General features: G+C 58.7%; 1 protein-coding gene across 1 annotated transcript in view; it reads right to left on the reverse strand.

The window, feature by feature from the left end:
• Window positions 1-3,475: 3,475 nt before the first annotated feature.
• Window positions 3,476-20,742, reverse strand: part of LOC119111964 (tetratricopeptide repeat protein 28-like) — a 68,250-nt gene continuing 50,983 nt past the window's right edge. Inside the window, 11 exon segments of the mRNA XM_037235863.1 lie at window positions 3,476-4,425; window positions 4,427-5,636; window positions 5,849-5,956; window positions 6,225-6,861; window positions 7,305-8,819; window positions 9,065-9,629; window positions 10,027-10,521; window positions 10,802-10,932; window positions 17,054-17,286; window positions 17,648-18,790; window positions 20,317-20,521. Of these exon segments, the coding sequence (XP_037091758.1) occupies window positions 3,759-4,425; window positions 4,427-5,636; window positions 5,849-5,956; window positions 6,225-6,861; window positions 7,305-8,819; window positions 9,065-9,629; window positions 10,027-10,521; window positions 10,802-10,932; window positions 17,054-17,286; window positions 17,648-18,790; window positions 20,317-20,521 (6,909 nt within the window). The 3' untranslated portion in view covers window positions 3,476-3,758.

A 20,742-nucleotide genomic window follows, 5' to 3' on the forward strand; every position in this document is an offset into this window, starting at 1 on the left:
CATACATGGGAATGCTTACTCCAATTCGTATTCGAGGAGAGCTTGGTCATCGCTTCGCATTTACTGACAAATTTGAGTAGAGCTTCTCTTCAAGCATTGCGCCAGGCAGGCTGCACAGCTTATGTAACCAAAGTCACCACTTGTCGCTTCTGTATAGCAGTGGCGTAAGCAACGGGATATAGACCTGAGTACAGGTAGTGGCCCATAGCGTTATACATCAGACATTGGTCCCCTCCCTGGCGCGGGAGGCCTTCTGACCTGATTAAGGTGCCCTGGCCCCTCATCGTTACACCAATGCAATCACGGACCCCGGCCTTATCCCTGCATCGGAGATGGGACCTCGGGGCTGAGACCGACACGGGGCCGGCAGTTCGGTGCTAGTGGTCTCTGATCGAAATAGAGGCCTTCGCTGTCCCAGGGGTCCTCAGACAAGACGGTGCAAGAGACCCTCTGACTGGCATTTGAAGTCACGTGCCTACGTGCCGGGGTCCTTAATGTAACTTACAGCCAGCCCTTCGGGCCCTTCGGGGCTTCCAGCCTTCCCATCGGGTTCTTGGTGGTAAGTATCGAGGGGTCCATCTGGTCGTCCTTCAGCCCCCTCGAGCACTGCTCTTGACCGACTTGGGGCCCCTTGCTAGCGCAGGATTTTGTCAGTCGCTGTTGGCCCCTGGCCGACACAGAGGCCCCTCATTGACTCGGGGTCCCGAATCGACGCACGATGCCCTCTGACTGACATTTGATGGCCCGTTCCTGCGGGCCGGGCCCCTTAACACGACCTCCAGTCAGCCCTTCGGGCATTTCGGACCGTCAAATTTGGACCTAAGGGGAAGGCCTGGGGGGGGGGGGGGTAATTCCCCTTGTGTCCCTGGCTTGCGCCACTGTTATGCAGAAGCGAAAATCAGCGCTTTGCTTGTCCTGTACAATTTATTCAATCCGCGGAGGACCTTCAAACAGAAACACGGGGATATACAGCCAATGCAGGCTGGCGGCAGGCTAACGTGCGGACGCGGCTTTCTAAACAGACGCAATGTGCGAATTTGTAGCAGCAAAGTTTTCGTAGTTTTAGTGGCAGCAGCAATGACCTTAGGCTGTCGTTACCAAAGCATTGCAAAACACAGAAGTACCGATGATTAGATGACTGATGACTGATGACAGACTGATGATACTGATTAGACGTCACCATCTTGCGTTCGTGAACGGTTTCGAAAAATGCGACATTGGGAAGCCATCGACTCATGTCGAATTAGTGACTTCCAGTCGATTGCTAACGTTGCTATAGTTCGGGCAGCGCTGGGCTGCATGGATTGGATGTAGACAACAGATGCCCCTGTATCATGCAACTAGTTTCATGGCGTTATCTGCCCACAATGCCGAGATCTGGCATGCATCCTGTAAGACTGCCGCGAACCGCTGGATGTGTGGTTTTTGCACGTGAAGCCGCCGCTCGCATTGACCTGCGCTATTTTGCCAGTGCGGTAGTCAGCTGCCTGACAAATCGAAATATGCTTATTTCGTTTTGCCGCGACTCCTAGTTGCCAGCATAAAAGCCCGTGTTTTCGTCTGCCATTTGACTATTTTTGGCACTACGAATTTTGCGTTTTCCATGTCAAACCAACTGGGCATGTTTGCAGGTGTCACGCGCGAAATTTCACGCCCAGAAAAGTCTCATTTTACCATGGTGTATTGCACAATCAGGGCTACGGGGTCATTTACCTTTTAATACTGTAAGAAAAAGCAGATCTTCAGCACAGGCCTTTGGTATCGTTACGCCGTAGGATATTTTTGAAAGTTAAAGATAAACTAAAGGCTATTTTTTATGTGTACAAAGTAGCTCTAGAAATGAATTGCCTGACATTTTGTTCTATTCCATGTCTAATAAGATTTTATGAATAAAGCTTAGAGATGACGTACGGGTATCCAAGATCACGTTTATACCAGAAGCCATGTTTGCACTATGTGCAATGTGCTTCTAGAAATGAACGCTTGTAAGTTAAGTTCTACACCATGTCTGCTTCCATTTTGTAAATGAACCTCAGAGATGGTGCATGAATGACTGTTCGAGTCAATACATACACGGAGTCGATATCGAACGGATATTTTGCGTTTCTTGTTCTCTAGTGTTCAGTTGTGTGGGTGCCCATTTTGGCACCAACCATAATGGAAAGAAGTCGAGGGAGCTCTTGCATATCCTCAGTTGAAATTTCACAAAATAGTTATTGCAAAATTCACTCAACATTCGGCATGTTTCTTAGAAATGCCCTTTTTCGAGCGCTGCTAATGGTCTGATTGGTTTGGGCCATACGGCGCTGCTCCAAATGGGCTATTACGTGCCATCTAAGGAAGCGAGGAGGGAGAGCGAAGTTGCGACAGTACTTTTCTGTTCGCTGCCATCAAGGTTCATCCTAAACTTCTTACGTGCAAAAGCGTGCAAATGGGTGAAGCCGTTCGACCATTTAAGGGAACATCCAACCCTTTCTTGTACTTTTTACATATTGTTATGTTAGACGCGTACGATTTGATGAGAAATACCAGTTTTCTCGCAATCCTTCTGGATAGCTCAGAATTCGGTTTGAAGAAGCCCACCCCGCGGGCGAAATCTCATTTGACTTCCTGTTCACCACTATAAAAGAAATGCATCTCATTTCTCTTGGTTTGTTCAACATGTTCTGTGTCCTGTAACGTTTGCAACACACTAATGTGTCAAAATGTTCGTGTGATAAATGCTCTGTTCAGACACTGAAGACGTTGGGAGCGTGAACCTTTTATCGCGCTAATTCACCGAAGCGTTATGCTATGACCTTCATTTCTCCTCTATGACGTTTATCACAGTGGCGATTTTCCAAACGCACTTGGGGTTTGGGAATGGGAGGGTCACATAATTCATGTGACGCACTGGTTCAAGCTTCAACCAATGCACTTCGCGATAATAGGCCCTTGCCCGCTGGGCAATCACGAGCGTTCTTGTGTTCGCACCAGTAGAAGTGCGCACGACTGTTGTCATGACAACAGTGGTCGCGACTGCAGGGAAGATTGGTACAAAGCATTGCCAACACAATTTGCACCCGAAAATAGTTATAATTGGTATCCGCATGCATTCACCGCGCTGCAGAGGCACTAACCAGCACTATTATTACGCGTTATTAGTCCTGAGGCTTTACAAGAGCATATCTTTGAAACATGCCGCAAAGCTGGGAAACTGCCTTTGATGCGGAGCCCATACACGTTAAGATAGCCAGGCCAATCCAGGTCAAGCCTAATGCCTTGTATGGCTAATGGCTAATGCCAAGAACATGGTGGACGTAGAAATGACATTTTTGCTTTGGCGCGCCTGAGCCACACGAAGCAATGAGTCCTATCGCTAAGACCTGACTCGCTAAGACATGCTGAGGTACGCTGAGGTCCGCGCAGAACATGCTTCCGTGTGTGGGCATCACGTGCGTCAGCCAATCACAAAGTGCATAATGATACAGAAACCTTAATCTCGTAACGGTTTATTGTGCAGCAATCAATTTGTACGATATCATACAACAACTTACAAATAGCTTACAATATAGCTCGTCGTTTGCTTTCCATGAACACCAATCACACACGGATGGCTGGTATGAAATGAGTATGGGGGCAATACCACTCATTGGCAACTTGGCTTCTTTCATGGAACGCAACAAAATAAAATATCGCACAAGCAACAACCGACGCCGCTAAGCCACTTGAGCTCACATGAATAACACATACACACAAAGATGGCGGCCGGCGCGAGCCTAGCACTCTGCGGGTGGATGGACTGCCTGGCTGAGGCCCTTCTGGGCGGCCGGCTTCTGCTTGCCCCAGGCGAGCTTGGCCGACCGGCGTAGCGAGCGCGTCCGCTCCGGCTCGTCCTTGCCGCCCAGCACCTGGTCCATATACGCGGCGATCTGGTCCGTCTGCTGGCGCGTGCTCACAGAGATCGCCTGCGGCTCCGGCTCAAAGCACGGGTTGAACACGCCGAACGCGTCGTCGGTGGCGGCGGCCAGCAGGTGCTCCTTGCTGGCGACCCGACTGAGCGCGGCCGCGTCCTTGTGCACCTCGGCCGCCGCGTAGAAGGAGAGCTCGCCACCGCCGCGCGGCTGCGACGGCGAGTAGCTCGAGTAGTTGGAGTCGGTCATGGAGCGACCGTCACCGTCGTCGCGGCGCGAGAGCTCGCTGCTGCCCGACGGGGACGACTTGCAGCTGCCGCCAGCCAGCTGCTCGAGCAGCGTCGGCTGGTGCGGGTGCGGTCCCGACCACGGCTTCGGGCCGACGCGCTTGGGCGGCACCGGCGGCGCCTTCGGCTTGAAGTCGGGCTTGGTCGGCATGGCCACCATGCTGTCGCCCGATACGGACAGCTTGTCGAAGTTGCCGAGCTGCTCGGCGACGGCGGTGGCAGTCCACGTCGACGCCGCGCTCGTGCGCCGACATCAGCAGCTTGGCGAGCGGCGGCGCCAGGCCGAGCCCGATGCTGCGCTCGTGGTACACGTCCGTGATGGGCAGCTCGCGCAGCCGGCTCATCTGCGTGGCGATGATGTGGTCCTGAATGCTCTTGTGGCCGAGACTCTTGGCGCCGAGCTCGTCGGTGCCGCGCATCAGCTCGTCGCCGGGCGCGGCGGCGGGACGCGGCCGACCGCCGGCGCCCGCCGCCAGCTGACGCTCGTTCGAGCGGTCGCGGCGCGCGCGCTGGGCGGCGGCGGCGGCGTCGGTAGGCCGGCGCAGCTCCGTGCGCACACTCAGTTTGTCCAGCTGGCCGCCGACGGTAGCGTGGCTCAGCTTGAGCGTGGTCGAAGCCCCGGCCGTTTTGTAGACGCTGCGCACCGGGCGCACAGCGCCGGGCAGGCGCCGCGGCCCGAGATCCGAGTCGGAACTTTGCGACTCGAAGCCCGAGCTGGCGTGCGAGCTGGCCTTCTGCAGGAGGCGCGCGCTGCGGTTTAGGCCGGCGCTCACGTCCGCCACCACACGATTTAGCATCGGAGGCTGCTGCTGCTGTTGCTGCTGATTCTGCTGCTCCTGCTGCTGCTGCTGCTGCTGTTGGCCCTGCTGCTGCTGCTGCTGCTGTTGTTGTTGCTGTTCCTGTTGCTGCTGCTGCTCCTGGGGTGGCGGCGGCGGCGGAGGAGGAGGAGGCAGCGCAGGCGCGGCCGCCTGCCGGCGCACGGTCGCCTGGCCGTTCTCCCAGTCGGCCAGGCTGCTGGCGCTGCTCGAGCTGTCGGGCCGCTTGTCGCCGCTGTACAGCGACCGGATCTTGCTCTGGTGACTGAGCGTGAGGCTGAGCCGTGGGCTCGGCTGCGGCGAGCCAGTCTCGGCCGGGCTCGGGTGCTGGCCGCGCACTCCGCGCAGCCCCTTCTGCACCACGTCCACCGGGCTGGGTGTGAAGGCGGCGTCACTCTCGCGGCCCTTAGCGCGAGATGGCGGGTCGAGCGTGCTGCTGCGCGCGCCGTCCGGCTCGCCCCGGCCGCGCACGTAGCTGCTGAAGGCGCCAGAGCCGAGCAGCAGCGGCGCGCGCGACGGTGCGGCGCCGAACACGGCCGGCTCGGCGGTCGGCGCCGGCCCCTCCTCGCCGCCGCTCTCGTCGCTGGTGTCCGCCGAGGAGGAGAACTCGATCTCCAGACTTTTGGGCGCCTCTTGCGTGTCTGCCGGACAGCGGGCATGTTGGATACGGGCCGATTTTTATCGGGAGCTTCACCGGCCATGGCGAGCAAGGCATCCATAAAAATGCTAATGGAATGGATGGTGACAACGTTTTGCACTATGCGCTACCCATTCTGGGCTATCGATGAAATCTACTGATGTGAGTAGCATGTATTTGCATCCAGCATTTTTGATTCCAATATGGGGCACTTACCAAATAAAGCTAGCAGGGCCTGCAGCGCGAACTGGATGTGTCGTCGGTTGGCGTTCTTCCCTGTTTTCAGGTGTACCTCATCCCTGCCGACCTCCATCAGATCGAAGCCTGGGGAAGAAGGGCAATCATTGTTTTGCGCAGCGAAATAAGCTAGAGCACTGGTGTAGCGCATATCACTACAGCAGACAAACTACATCGGCGAGTGCACCTAGTTTGGCTTCAATGATAAGAAAACATGAGACACAACAATGCCTTAAAAAGACCCGATTTCAATTCGAGCACACATGAATGAGCAGTCGAGCACATCAGTAATGTCCGCCCTGTCGGAGGTCCGTATGGGCCGACGCCCCGCAGCGAGGCGTGCTCTCTGCCGTACCTAGCGAGGCGAGCAGCTCGTGACATCCGCTGACTCGCCACAGACGCACGCCGACCGATGTCTCGATGCTCTCCGTGTCGAGGTCGGCGGCGGCCGGCTGCGCCAGCACACCGCGAATGACGCCGATCACGTCCTCGGCCTGGTCGCGGTGCGCCAGCAGCTTGCAGAGCGCGGCGAGCGAGGCCGGCGCCAGGCCGAGCAGCGCCTGCAGGCTGGCCGAGCACTGCGTCAGCCGCTGGCCCGGGTCCGACTGCGGGAAGAACACCGAGCTCGGGATGCCGTTGGCGGCCGGCTCGAAGCGGAAGCCGACCGAGATGAGCAGCTCCTTCCAGCCGCTGAGCCCGTTCACTTTGCTTTCAATAGACTGCTGCGTGGTGTACATGGCGTTCTTGTGGCCGCGCTGGATGCGCTGCAGCGACTTCTCCATCAGGTGCAGGGTGACGCGCAGCGCGTCCCGGCAGCGGTCCGGCTGCTGCAGCAGCTCGCACAGCGCCTGGCCCATCAGCGCCACCTTGTTGGTCAGCTTGACGTCGGTGCCGACCAGCAGGTAGCCTGCCCAGTTGGCCGGGTGCGCGAAGTGCTTGGTGTTCTGCACCGTCTGCATGGCGTCGTTGAGCGCGCGGCTGACGCGGGCGCCCTGCGCAGAGCCAGCGGTCAGGCCGGAGCGACACGGATATCACAGGCGCCGCGCTGCTGCCACCGTCAGACGACATGGGGCTGAACATGGGCTGCTGATGTCAGAGGATGTGTGATAGGGAAGGCATGCTTTACTTCCGTCTCCTACCATTTCCTCAAAGCAGAACAAAGAGTTGACGTAGCGTGAAATTCGCTTCTTTCGTGGTTTTCAAACATGCAGGTCAAATAATCGACAGCGGGTTGGAGGATATCAAACGGATTTAAATCGCGACGACATAACATCGATCATCTTGTAAACATGCCCCAAACACAACCAAAACTGGAACACACGCGATCCCTTTTTAACGATCCCCTTCTGGAACAAAGGCGATCCCCTTATCTCCATGCCCTATTCCACTTCACGCGAACTTACCACCGGCCAACGACCACACCACCACCACTGACCTGCAGCAGCGACGAGTAGAAGGTGCGGTACAGGATCTTGACGGCCGTGTCGGTGACGGGCCACAGCGAGACGAGCACGCACTGGGCGCCGGCGGCCAGCAGCGCGCGCGTCAGCCCGACCACGCCGTCCGAGCTGGCGCGGCCGTGGTGGTCGCGCGTGTGGCACGAGCTCACCACCACCAGCTTGGCGGTCAGCTTGAGGCCGAGGATGTCGGCGGCCGTCAGCAGGAACTCGGAGAGCGGCGGCAAGTCGCTGGTTGAGGCCGCTTCTGACCGGTCGTCCTCGTGCTGCGACTCGCACTGCGAGCCGTGCGACGAGGCGCGCTTCGACGGGCGCGAGTCGACGAACTCGCCCGGCGACAGCACCACGGCCGACAGCTTCCAGGAGACGTGCGTCGCGAAGTGGACGCACTCGGCCTGCGCCAGCTGCTGCAGCAGCACCTCCTTGGCGGCGGCCGCGCCCGTCAGCGGCTCCGTCTGCAGCATCTCGGCCACGATGTTGGCCTCCTGTTCGGCGTACGGAATGTCCGTCCAGCCCCACTGCTCGCTGAGCGCGCTTGGCAGCTTGGGGTTGCCCACCACCAGCGCCGACGTCTGCTCGCCGCCGGCCCGAGCACCGCGCGGCCGCGCGCCGGAGCGCAGCGTGCTGATGGACGGCGTCAGGATCAGGTTGTAACGCTCGCAGAGGAATTCGCTGCTGTCGGGGCCCTTCAGCACAGGGAACGGCACCAGGTAGAGGTCGCCCTCAAGCACGAGCATCAGGTCGCGCGGGTAGGCGTTACAGGGTAGGTGCTCCTCCATGGGCGCGATCAGCAGCTCGTACAGCGAGCGCAGGCACTGTGGCCCCTGCCAGGCCGCGCGCCGCGAGCGCACCGAGCCGGCTCGACTCTGCGAGCCGCTGGCCAGAGAACCGGTCACGCTGCCCAGGCTGCAGGAGAAGGCGCTGAACATGCTGGACAGGCTGTAGTTGGACGAGTTGCACACGTGGTTGCGGTTGACCATGCGCAGGAAGCCGGTCTTGTCGTTCTCCTGGTTGAGCCGGTCGCCGAGCTGCTCTAGGTGCTGCTGCCACATGTCGCCGGCGTCGGCGTCGTCGCGCCGCGCCATGCCGGCCGTCTGCAGCTCGACGCCCAGCGCGTCGCGCACCGACTGGATGTACGACTCGAGCAGCGAGCCCGACGTGCTGCTGCCGTCGTCCGGCGCGTCCTCGCGCCGCGCCTCCGTCTCGCTGACGTTGATCTGGTGGAACTTGACGATGCCGCGGCCGGGCACGATAAGCCAGCTGTAGAGAAAACCAGCTGCCAGACTGTAGTAGAGCACCGTGGCCTTCTGCTTGGCCACCGCCTCCACGATCTGCTCCACCGAGGTAGGCGTGTTGTCGTCGACGCGCGTGAAGCGGCTGCTGCTGAAGCCACTGTTGGAGCGCTCCAGCAGGAGGTCGGCGAAGGCGCGCGTCCGGCTGCGCTCGGCCACCACCAGCGCCTCGTCCTCGCAGCCCAGCGACACCAGCACGCGCTGTAAACAGAACACACCCGTCGTCAGGTTAGGAGGGCTCTGGTAAACGCCAGCTCATTTGGGGCGTAAATACATGCGTGGTAAGCCAGGCGAGGTATGACTAGATCACAATTTAGAAATATTCACTTCATAATGCATGTATATATCCACCAAGATGTACGTTGATTCAATGTCACGTCTTAACTCAATGACTACTCCAGCACGCTCTAACGACCGGCTAGCGCCGTTGCCCAGCGCCGTCGCACCTGGAGCGCCTGGAAGGCGGCCGTCTGGAGGTCGTAGAGACCGAGCCGGTGCTGGCTGGTGCCGCGTGCCTCGCGTCTCACGCCCTCCAGCAGGAAGGCGGCCCGCTCCAGCTGGGTCTGCGCGCCGGCCAGGTCGCCGTGCCCCCAGAGCGCCAGGCCGAGCCGGTGGCGCAGGCGCGCCTCCTCCTCGCGCCGGCTCAGCTGCTCGGCGATCTGCAGGCCCTGGCGCAGGTAGGCGATCGCCTGCGGCGTGTTGCCCAGCGCCAGGTGGATGCGGCCCAGGCTGGCGTAGGCGGCCGTCTTGGCCGTCTTGTCGTTGATCTGCGCGGCCACACTCAGCTGCTGCTCCAGGTGGGTGACGGCCAGCTCGAAGTTGCCGAGCGACTCATGCGTGGCGCCCAGGTGGCCGTGCGCGCGCGCCTGGCCGGCGGCCAGGCCGGAGCGCGCCGAGATGGCCGCGTCCAGCTGGTGGAACTCGAGCGCCGCCTGGAAGTCGCCCATCTGCTGGTGCACGCAGCCGAGTCCGCTGGCTGCCTCAGCCTCCACCAGGGAGTGGCGCAGCTCCCTGACGGCCACACCCAGACGGCAGCTTAGTAGGGCAGCGGACGAAACGTCAGCTTAGGAATGGGGTAGGGGGGGGGGGGGAGGGTGTAGCGGACGAGATGGCAGCTCAAAGGGGAGGGGGAGTAGTGGACGAGACGACGTGCGGTCAGACTGAGGAAAGGAGCGTTTAACGCCGGCTAACGTAAACATGCTGATATCAAACATTTGAACGAAGGAGCGTGCTAATACGCTGCTGAGCTAACCTACAGCCGCAATTTATCCGGAGCCGGGTGAATGTTGCCCACACGGTATGTACGTTTCAAAACTGACCTACATTTATCTCAACCTTAGCGCTTTCCATTAAAAAATATAAAAAACTAGACAGTGCAACCGCTATAGCACCAGACGACAGGGCTCACCTGGCGATATTGAGCTGATGGTCCAAACACGAGATGGCCTGCTCAAAGTTGCCCAGCTTGCCGTGAATATCACCCAGCTCCCCGTAGGCGGACGCCTTGGCCTGCGGGCTGTGCACCTCGTGCGAGACCACGAGCCGCTTCTCGTAGCAGACCAGCGCCTGCTGCAGGTGACCCAGGCTCTTGTGGCTGCCGCCCAAGCCACGGTACGCCCGCTCCTGGTCCTTGGTCGACTTCAGCTTCAGCGAGATGCTCAGGAACTGCTCGTGACATTTGATGGCCTCCTCGTAGTCGCCGATGGCGTCGTAACAGTCGCCGAGGTTGCCGAAGGACCTGGCCTTGTCCATCATGGCCGTGCCGGTGGGGATCTGCTCCAGCGTCGCCAGCTGCTGCTCGAAATAGCCGATGGCATCCTCAAAGTGCGACATGTTCAGGCGCGCGATGCCGAGGTTTCCGAAGGCTTGGGCCTCCATAATAGCATCTCGAAGGTCTTTTGCCCTGTGAAATCGAAACACGTCATTAAAATTTGTTTTGAAAACAAAACGCAATTACTATGTGAGAACCACCACAGGTGTTGAAACGAGACTCGTTGAGCGTCCATGCACGACAGTATCGTAAAACATCCGACGCCTACATTTCTGAGCATCTCAATGCTCCATCAATCGCGCCTAGCAACGGCCAGACAGCGCTGGACGAGCTCTCTCAGCCGACTGCCCTCCAGCCATCCCACTCCCTATCGTCTGACGGCATGACGAGCAGGACACGCGCGCGAACCCACCTGTCCAGCTGCTCCTCGTAACACTTGATGGCGTTGGTGTAGTTGGCGAGCGACATGTGGACGGCACCCAGGTGGCCGTGCGCCTTGCACTCGCCGCGGAGGTCAGCCAGCTCCTGCCGGATGGTCAGCTCCTGCCGGCGACACGGGCCGGGTCAGGTCACCGACCGCAGGGCAGACCGGGGCGCGGCGCCGGACCAGGTGCGTTCCGGGAGGCGGCGAAGCTGGCTCTGATCGAATGTTGGTGAGGTGGGGATCGTACCCAGATCGCTCATCGTAAGCCATTTTTCATAACGATTAGAACACTCGCGAGTGGCCATGGTGTGACTGCTGGCCTAGGGATGAGTTTATAGAGCGCGACTCACAGGCTCGCGGCTGAACTCTTCCACTCAGGTCTCCCGCCAGTAGTCTGGTCTAGTGACTCATTAGTGCGCCAGTATTAGACAGCACAATTTGTTCCTCAACTTCAGAACGAATTACTGACTCTAGCCGAGAGCCATTAATACACCTGTAACCTCCTTGACCCCACTTTCTCAGACGTTTATTTTAGCCCATTACTTCTGCTAGTCATTTCGTACTGTCAACTCTCTTCCCAGATGTTGTACTTTCAGCCCTGCGCGCTTATGGTGTAATCCTACATCACGCTGGTTCCAGCAGCCGACTGGACGCGGTCGACTGCTGTCGATCACGTCGACTGGATGCAGCCGGCATCTCCTGCATATACAACCGATTAACGGAAACAGCTGCGGTCACTGCAAATTGCTTTAAAGTTAGAAACAAAAATGGAGCGTTACCAGTCACCAGCACTGAAGACATCTAAGCACGTTCATCATTGGCATGTCGCACACCAAGTCACATGTGCAACTTGAGGAAATATTTGAAGTTGCTTGGGTAATTCCAACTGTTTAATCAGAACCAAAACTCAATTGTGACACGTAAGTCACTGATGGTCACAGATAAAAACGCATCGCGTAAGACGCGGCGAATTAATGTACGCGTTATGTACGCAAAAGCCTTCAGCATTCCACGTGCATGCACGATTCGAATAGCGCCCGCGGATAGCCGGACTAAGAGCTGAAACCCGGCGCCGGCGCCTCAAACGCTAGAGCGCCGTCACCTTGCCCTTAACAGCATGTAAATCTACGCAGCGGCCTGAGCTTCAGCGTTTTTATCGGAGCACCAGTTCGCGAGGTCGGCGTCATCCAGCCGTATTTTTCACGGCACATTTTCCCGGAAAGCCAAATGGGAGCCGAAAGGATGAAGCATAGATATGCTCCTTCCAACGCGTCCCCGGACAAAAGGCGGGAATGGCCATGAGATATAGCCCTTTTACAACCCCGGTTTTTCCTTCTACCCACCTTTGTGTGTGCTCCTTTCAAGCTGCAGTAAAAAGGCGCACCCGAGGGCTGGCCGGCCCGGTGCACGGCGCTGGACCCGGTCGTTTATCGCGGCACTGGCGGCTGAGCCGCCGGCCGGCCCGGCGGGGGCGCCGGCCCGAACACCGACCGGCCTCGCCAGCGGTGCAGGGCGGCACCGCGCCGGCAGCCCCGCCACCGGTCACGGAAGCGCCGCAGCGCCGAGCATGGCCAACAGCGCGGCGGCTCGCCATCGCCCTCCAAAACTGACCGCGGCTGTCCCCTCCAATATGCAGCGTGCATCGGGTCGCCGGATGAACAGGGGTAATGTCGGGCTGCGGGCCTGTGCGCCTCCGTCTGCTACAAGTCACGGTCGCGTCCCGATGCATCGACTGTTTGGCCCACGGCTGTAGCGTACGGTGCCAACGCCAAGATATCTCCGCCGGCGTGAGGTGACTTATGCCGGTGGTGCATTGCAAGACTATGCCCCATTACGGCGCCGGTATGACAATGATGCGAACTTACGAGGGACTTACGTCCGGCGCAAGATACCACGAACTTAAGCTGCAGTCACTTTCACCACATTCAACCCTCGCATCGCTACCATGAGCACCAATGGAATGTGGATAATAACCAGTCGTGGAGCCGTGCGAACCCGCAAAACAAACATGTGTCACATCCAAAGTTGCATCGCTCTGAGAACAGACTCAACCGACGAAGGCAAATAACAAATGGACTAGTCACCTCAGCGGACGCTTGTCGGGGCCAGGCAATGGCACGCGGTGTTAAAAATGTGACCGGTGGACTTTTTCGGCGCGGCTTCCAGCCTGTAGCCCCAGCGCGGTATCACACATGTCATCGCTGTTCGTCTTTGCCTGACACGAATGCATAATGCAGTGTTTCGTCCAAGCGGACACGCAAGCAGCCGCAGTCAGTCACCGGCGGGGCCGTACTTTCCATTCCAGGCCAGGCTTCGCTCACAAGCGGACATGCACGCCTGTCATTGAGCACAAGGAAGTGTACGCAATATCCCGACGTCGTTGCCTTCGCTACCGTGTGTTTAAATAATCGGCTTGGAACTGGCCATGCGCTGGAGCACGACATGCCGTAAGCCAACTCATTAAACAGTACGCGTGCAGCTGAGGGAGCTTTCCGTGTAGACAAACATCACTAGTTATCTGCCCACTTCGTGTACAAGGCGAGCCTACCTTGAATTTACCACAAAATGACAGAATGCTGTGTAGTGCAGTCACGCTGTCACCCGCATGTCCGTTTTTGTGGGTGTTTTTCGACAAGCCAGGAAGGCTGTAGGCAAGCCAATGTCCATTGTCCACAGTGAGGATCCACTTTTAAGACTGACACAACCGCATTTCCAGCGACACCTGCCTAGATCTTTCCCTCAGCAAACGGAGGCCAGAGCTCCAACCGCCGGTAAGTGTGCACATCCCTTCCGACCAAGGTCGTTCCTCCGAATCCCCCCCGCCGCCGCCCCTTCCTCAGGCCAGCCCAGCCCGCTGTCCCGTCCAGCCCGTCCGATCGCCTCTCTGCCTGAGCCCCGGCCGGTCTGTTGGGCCGATCGGACGGTCCGTGACGTCACGCCGCCGCCATGGCCGCCGCCGCCGCCGGCTGGCGTGACCGACGGCAGTCTGTCAGCGGCTCTCAGCCTGTGCCCGTCCGCTGACGACAGCTCCGGACCGGCGGCGTCACCTCCGCCGGCCTCCGCCCGGCGGCGGCGGAGGCGGCGCGCACGTGCAACGCTCGCGCCTTAGCACGCTCAGCGCGCACTTGCCGGAGAACTGCTGGTGGCACTGACAGAGCGTGGCAGCCAACGGCCAGCATAACTCGCGTCAATCACCCTCCTAGCACTTTGCAGTCGAAGCAGCTATTATGCGGGGGATTTCCTGGTTCTTTTCAAGAGCTGGACAGGGTTCACAGCGGATCCCAATAAAGACCGAAAGAAATCATGGCCGGAACTAAGGACTGGGACTCAGAGCCGGAAATTAGAACCGGAACTAAAGACCGGAACTCAGGACCTGAACTATGGACCGGAACTAAGGACCGGAACTCAGGATCAGAACTAAGGACCAGACTAAGGAACGGAACTAAGGACTAACGATCAATATGACCTTTTAGGGCTCAGTGCACAAAACATGCTAAGTGCCCAAGACTGCTAGTCCGACTGTCTCCACTTCGTGACTCATATCTTATACACCCCCACAGAAGACCAACTTCCTCACCATTCCCGCTAGGCTGGCACCAGCGTCCAGCTCTCGACTTCTTAAAGAATGCGCTGAGCCAAATGAGCTAATGAAGACTCTTCCACCACCACCGGCCACGACTTCTCCACCAACGGCCGTGACTCCTCCACCACCACCGGCCGGGACTCCTGCACCACCACCAGCCGGGACTTCTGCACCGCCACCGGCAGGAGCTCCTGCGCCGCCTCTGGACGATGGAAGAGCCGGCACCGAGCCGAACCTGGGCCCACGGCGTGCTCTGGGACTCCCGGACACAGGGCGTTGCCCAGCGTTGGGCTCGATGGCCCCGTTTGGTCCCTTCAGTGTCACTTCAGAATAGCTTCAGGCAGCGGTTCCGAGCTCACCAGCTGGTAAATGGCCTGCCTGTGATTTTATTGCCTCGATACTAGGTGATGGGTAGCTTTAAGACGACTCATGATCTCAGTGCTTTATCCTGAGTTCACTGGGGTGGAAAGATGTGCCGACAACACAGGAACGCTCCTGAGGCTTGGAAACCCACAGGTATTGACGTCAAGTTCTCCTCATCTATGAAGCAGCTTGCAAATTATGCCATTTTAGTGCTTTCGTTGCACGAGAAGACCCCGATAATCCTGAAATCAGGGTCGTGTCGGACGGCAAACGGGCTACGAAACGGCCTGACGAGAAACGATAAAGATTGAGAAAAACGCTTTATATCGTTTCGTCCATAGGAAGCGGCCCAGCAAAGTATCATTACTTGTCAAAGTGTGCTGACATCAGGTATGAAATATGAAGGCAATTTGGGAGAAGTCTCAAAGACGTCAACCATCACAGAGACCAGTGAGGAGAGCCTCAGAGACCGGTGCGATAAGCTCCAGCTGCTTAAATATTTATAATGGTTCATGCAATAGCTGCCAGGGCCTCTGCCATCCGTGGAGTTATGAGAATTATGATAGAACATCATCCTCACATTACAGACGGGGCAGCCATGCTCGAAAGTGGAAATGCCCGACAGCAGGAACTCTGCCAACAATGCCTCCCCACCGCTTGCATTCTAAGCCCGTCATACGCTTTATAGGCGCCGGATGGACGTTCGGCCATCATTTTCGGCCAGTCCATTCCGTCGCCAGGAACAAAGCAGCAGCCATTTTCGCCCGATGCCTGTCATTGCGTAAAAGCGCGCTGTCGAAGGGCGGACGCATCAAGCCTCTGCCAACCACGCTACGGTGATTGCAGAACTAATGCTGTTTAATGGAATGGCCGTGTAATGCAGCAGCCCGTCAGCCTAGCCAAGGTGATATGCTCCATTATCCGAGATAACGACTGGGCAAACGGCAGCGTCGCTGCTATTAGTCGGACGTAGTTGCCGTTCGCGCAGCGCCGGCGCAGCCCTGGCGTCGGCCGGCCCGGAGTCGTACGCGTCCATTCAGGCGGGCCGGCCATTCATTAGCGTGCGTCTGCAGGACGCCACGGGCAGCGGCGGCGGCGGCGGCGCGGCCCGAAGCAAGGTCAGGCGCAGGAGACAGGTCGGCGACGCGACCGAGCGCAGGCTGACCGCGCACCCGCGCTGCGCGAATACCAATTAGAGAGGCGTCCACAGCTCGTAAGCGCCGACAAACACGGCCGGAAAACACGCGCGCAGCCAAGATCAACATGGCGATTAGGCACGCTCAAATACGGCTCAGGTTCAAGCGGCGTTTTATGGAGCTGAAAAAGGCCGGCGCGGGCCGGCAGCAGAGGTGGCGCGGGCGCTCCCGGCTCCAACTGGCGGGTTCGTTAGAGCCACGCACTTCACAGATGCCGTAAAGAAGCTCTTAAAAACGGGTGTGATGAGATGATGCATACACGGGTGGTAAATAGCCGCTCAAGGTTAGGCTCTGATCTTGCCTCTGATGAGATTCATTGCGAATGTGAACCAGGACGGACCCATCAGCAGGGCTGTTTTCAAGTAGCAGGTTATCGAGAGGCAGGTTATCAAGTTGCAGGTTATCATGTAGCAGGCTATCAAGTAGCACGTTATCCAGTAGCAAGTTATCAAGTCTCAACTTATCAAGTAGCAGGTTATCAGGTAGCAGGTTACCCAGGCGGGGAGCCGCCGAGTGCTGTTTGTTGCGTGCAGAGAAAAGCCGCACGGGAAAGATTGGTATGCAGCGCGTGCAGACAAAAATAGCCAGAGAGAGAGAGCTAACTGGAAGGTTTTCTGGTCATTGCATCATCCCAAGGATTCCTGCAGAACAAAGTAGCCATCCGCCGTTGCGTGTTGATCTTATCGAAGTACCAGGAAATACATACGGTGTTTCCAGAACCGTACTGCGTCTTTGCTGTTGCCTTTAAGTGAGCTGCACTGATGCACGACGACGGCGTCGGTACAATCGCTTTCAAGAGCCGCTCTGGTCAGTGGCAGTAAACAACATACGCCTGCCTAGGAAACAGCTGCAGGCTGCTATTTCAGGTGGATACGTCCCTAACTGGATAAGGCACGAGGTGGCCCTGGATAAAGCCTGAGCCTGAGAAATCTAGGTAAGCTTGTCGCTGTGCTCAACCATGCCTCAAAACATAGAAAATCTTGGGCACTGACGCTGGCTATAATGTTCACACCCACAGCACAACGCCATTCGTTGCCCGTGCCTACACCGCGTGAAGCAGGCCGCGTGGCGCGTGGCCCGGCCGCAGCAGTGGCTTACCTGCGTGTGGAAGCCTAGCGCCTTGTCGAACTGGCGCAGCACGCGGTGCGCCATGCCAAGCGCCCCGTATGCGCACGCCTCGAGCGGCCGGTCGCGACTCTGCTTGGCCGCCGACAGCTGCTTGTGGTAGTAGGGTACCGCCTCGTCGTGCTGCTTCATCTTCATCAGCGCGTCGCCCATGTTGCCCAGCGCGCGGAACGTGCCCTGGGTGTGCTTCAGCATGTGCGCGATGGCTGCGGAGGAAGAAGAGCGAGGGAGTCAGAAAAGGCAGAGCAGAGCGACGTGTCCGCCTGGATGCTGCCGCGTTCTTGCGTTTTCGGAGAAGGCGCAGCGATTAACCAAACGGCCATGAAGGCCTATAATCTCACTAATAAAGTGCATTGACCTCGGAGACCTCGCGATAGCTATGTAAATGCGGGGCCACCGATATCCGAATAGCTCAACCGGCACTGCCACACCTTCAAAGGGTCATTACTATCGGCCAGAACCGCCAGCTTGGCCTCAGTATGGGACCCTAAACATCAACACGTACAAGAACACTCAAACCTCCAAAAAACACCGGGCCAAGCGCGACCCGCCCAGGACCGCACTTACCGTGGAAGAACTTCTGGCACTCGAGCGCTTTCTCGAAGTTTCCGAGCGCCACATGCGCCAGGCCCAGGTTGCAGTAGGCCCGTCCCATGCTCATCTTGTCCTGCAGGTCCTTGGCCAGCGCCAGGTCCTGGTCGTAGTAGCGCACCGCCTCGCTGTAGTTGGCCAGGCAGTAGTGCGCGTAGCCGAGGAAGTGGCACGCCTTGGCCTCGCCCTCCACGTCCTGCAGCTCCTGCGACAGCATCAGGTACTGCTCGTAGTAGGGCACGGCCAGCGCGAACTCCCCGCGCGAGCTGTGGCAATTGCCCAGGTTGCAGAGCGCGCACGCCTCCCCGGCCGTGTCCTTGAGCTCGCGCGCGATGTTGAGGTGGCCCAGGTAGTGCAGCAGCGCCATCTCGTGCATGCCGAGCGCCTGGTACGCCACGGCCAGGTTGCCATGCGTCGACGCCTCGCTGCTGCGGTCGTTCACCTCCTTGCTGATGGTCAACTCCTGCTTGTGGTACTTGATGGCCTGCTCGTAGTAGCCCATGGAGCTGTAGGCGTTGCCGATGTTGCCGTAAGCGCGGCCCATGCCGGCACGATCCTGCAGCAGGCGCGCGATGTTGAGGTGCGCCTGGTGCAGCTTCAGCGCCGCGTCGTGGTCGCCCAACAGCTGGTACACGATGCCCAGGTTGGAGCAGGCGCGCCCCTCGGCCGTGCGGTCCTTGGTGCTCAGGGCCATGTCCAGCTGCTTCTCATGCCACTTCTTGGCCTGCGCGTAGTCGCCGAGGCAGCGCGCCGCGTGCCCGAGGCCGGCATAGGCGCGCGCCTCGATGGTGCGGTCCCCCAGCTGCTGGGCGATGCGCAGCACCTGCTGGTGGAACGTGATGGCGCGCTCGAAGCTGCGCCGGTAGTGGTGCGAGCTTCCCAGGTTGCTGAAGGCGCGCGCCTCCTCCACCCGGTTGCCGAGCTGCTTGGAGATGCGTAGGTGCTCCATGTGGCAGTCGACGGCGTTGTCGAAGTCGCCCATGGCCAGGTAGACGGCGCCCACGTTGCCGATCTCGCGTGCCTCCTGCAGCTGGTCGGCCAGCTGACGCACCAGCTGCACGCACTGCTTGTGCGACGCCAGCGCGTTCGGATAGTCGCTGATAGCCGTGTACACGTGACCTGAGGGCGGCGGAGAGCACTGTCAGCTGGCGCCGAGCCGCTCCCCCGCCCCGCGCGGCGCGAGGCGGCGGTAAATCAGGCGCGTTGCGTGTGTCGAGGCGCATTCCGACGACGCTGAATAAAACATGATATAAAAATAGGCATAATCGGCCAGGCCTTCATTACCATGAGCAATTACGGCATGTTCCGAGTCCTAACGCCGTTGTGATTATGATAAGTGGAGCTTGCGGAACCGGACGGCTGGAAGAATCGCTCGTCTTCCGAAACATCACTCCGGAGCATTTTATCAGGCGTCATACACTCTCTCGTTTATCGCAATCCTTTATGGACATCGACATCCTCGTTCAAATGTGTCAATGATCTACGGGAGTGGTTTCACGGAGCATTATTCCACTCCGCTATCATTCATCGCAGTGAGGCAAAGCATTTGTGCTGCATTTCGATGGGTTCGCTACCCTCCCAGAACCTGATCGGAGAGCCCATTGAAATGTCAGCGGAGGCAGCCGCATTAAAACGGCTGCCGGAACTGAACCGGACCGTCAGCCGCCGTCTGCAAAAATACCGGACCAATGGCCGATCCTTGCCACCGTGGTTTGAGTGTTATGACAAATTGATTGCGCTTAAATTGAAAAGAGCGCCGGCCGCGATTTCGATGATGTTAAGCGGGGCCCGTTTTGTTCCCGCCGTGAGTCGAGTCCGAGGTTTCGTGCCGACATACAGCGATTTCGATGATGTTGGCGGTGCCCATTTGGTTCCGGCCATGAGTCGAGTCCGAGGTTTCGTGCCGACACTCTGCGTCACACCGGGAGCAGCAACAATTAATCCGGCTAACGGTCGTACGGGAAAATCTAGCATCCACGCCGAGCCCGAAAAACTCGCACAAAAACAAGGGCGAAGAATGCGCCATCTGGAGGTCGACGCGGAAACCCAGTCTTAAAAGGCCCACCTGCGAGTTCGTTAATGGACGATAGTGGAGCTTATCAGCACCAAGGGCCGACAGCTTAGCGTAAATCGGGGCGGGGGGGAGGGGGGCGTCGATCACCGTTTTGGCCGAGGCCGCCGGCTGACGTCCCCACGGACGATGCCGGAGCCGTCTCCGCACTAGCTGGACACGCGCCGCTCCGCGACGTCGTCCAAGAGCATCCGAGCGGCACCTAACGCCTCCTAGGTCACAAGCCGACCCTATCTGCTGCGCACCCCGCCGCCCTGTAGACGACTTATCTGGTGTGCGCCCCGCCACACTGAAGTTGACCCTACCTGCTGCGCGCCCCACTACCCTGAAGCAGCCACCTAATGAAACGCAACGGCGCGGCCGCATTACACCGTTTTTGTCACCGGCCACCTAATCTATGCCGACCGGGCATTACACTCAGCCTGTCAGTGCTCGAACACCGCGCTCCCCGGCGTCGCCGAAAAAGCGGCCGGTTTCCGCGTCACCGGCTCCGTTCCCGTCCCGTCTCCGCCGGGCGAGGTCAGCGGGACGGAGAAAGGCAGACCACGCGCGCGCGCGCTCGTCCCGTACGCACCGAGACTGGTGAGTGCCGCCGCCGCCGCCTGCGTGTCCTTGCACTTCATGGCCAGCACCAGCTGGTACCGGTGCGACGTGAGCGCCTCCTTGAAGTTGCCCTTGCTGAAGTAGGCCGAGCCGAGGTTGCCGTGCGCGCGGCACTCGCCAGCGATGTCGCCCAGAGACTTGGCCACGCTCAGGTCCTGCTGCATGTAGCTGATCGCCTGCCGGGAGAAGTAAGGTCAACCGATGTCGGCAAGAACTGTGGTCGCGGAGCACGGCCGACATGCGCTGGACCAGCGTCACGATCGGGGCAGTGTGATGCTGCCCAAGGAAACTTGAGATACCACGGGAGACACACACAGCGGCAAGACATGATCAACATCCGCCGACAGCCGTCCTGAAAGCAAACCGGCGACAAAATGGTGAAGGAGCAGCCCAGACG

This window comes from Pollicipes pollicipes, unplaced genomic scaffold (assembly GCF_011947565.3).
Source record: "Pollicipes pollicipes isolate AB1234 unplaced genomic scaffold, Ppol_2.1 Scaffold_7261;HRSCAF=8764_pilon_pilon_pilon, whole genome shotgun sequence".
Taxonomy (NCBI): Eukaryota; Metazoa; Arthropoda; class Thecostraca; order Pollicipedomorpha; family Pollicipedidae; genus Pollicipes; species Pollicipes pollicipes.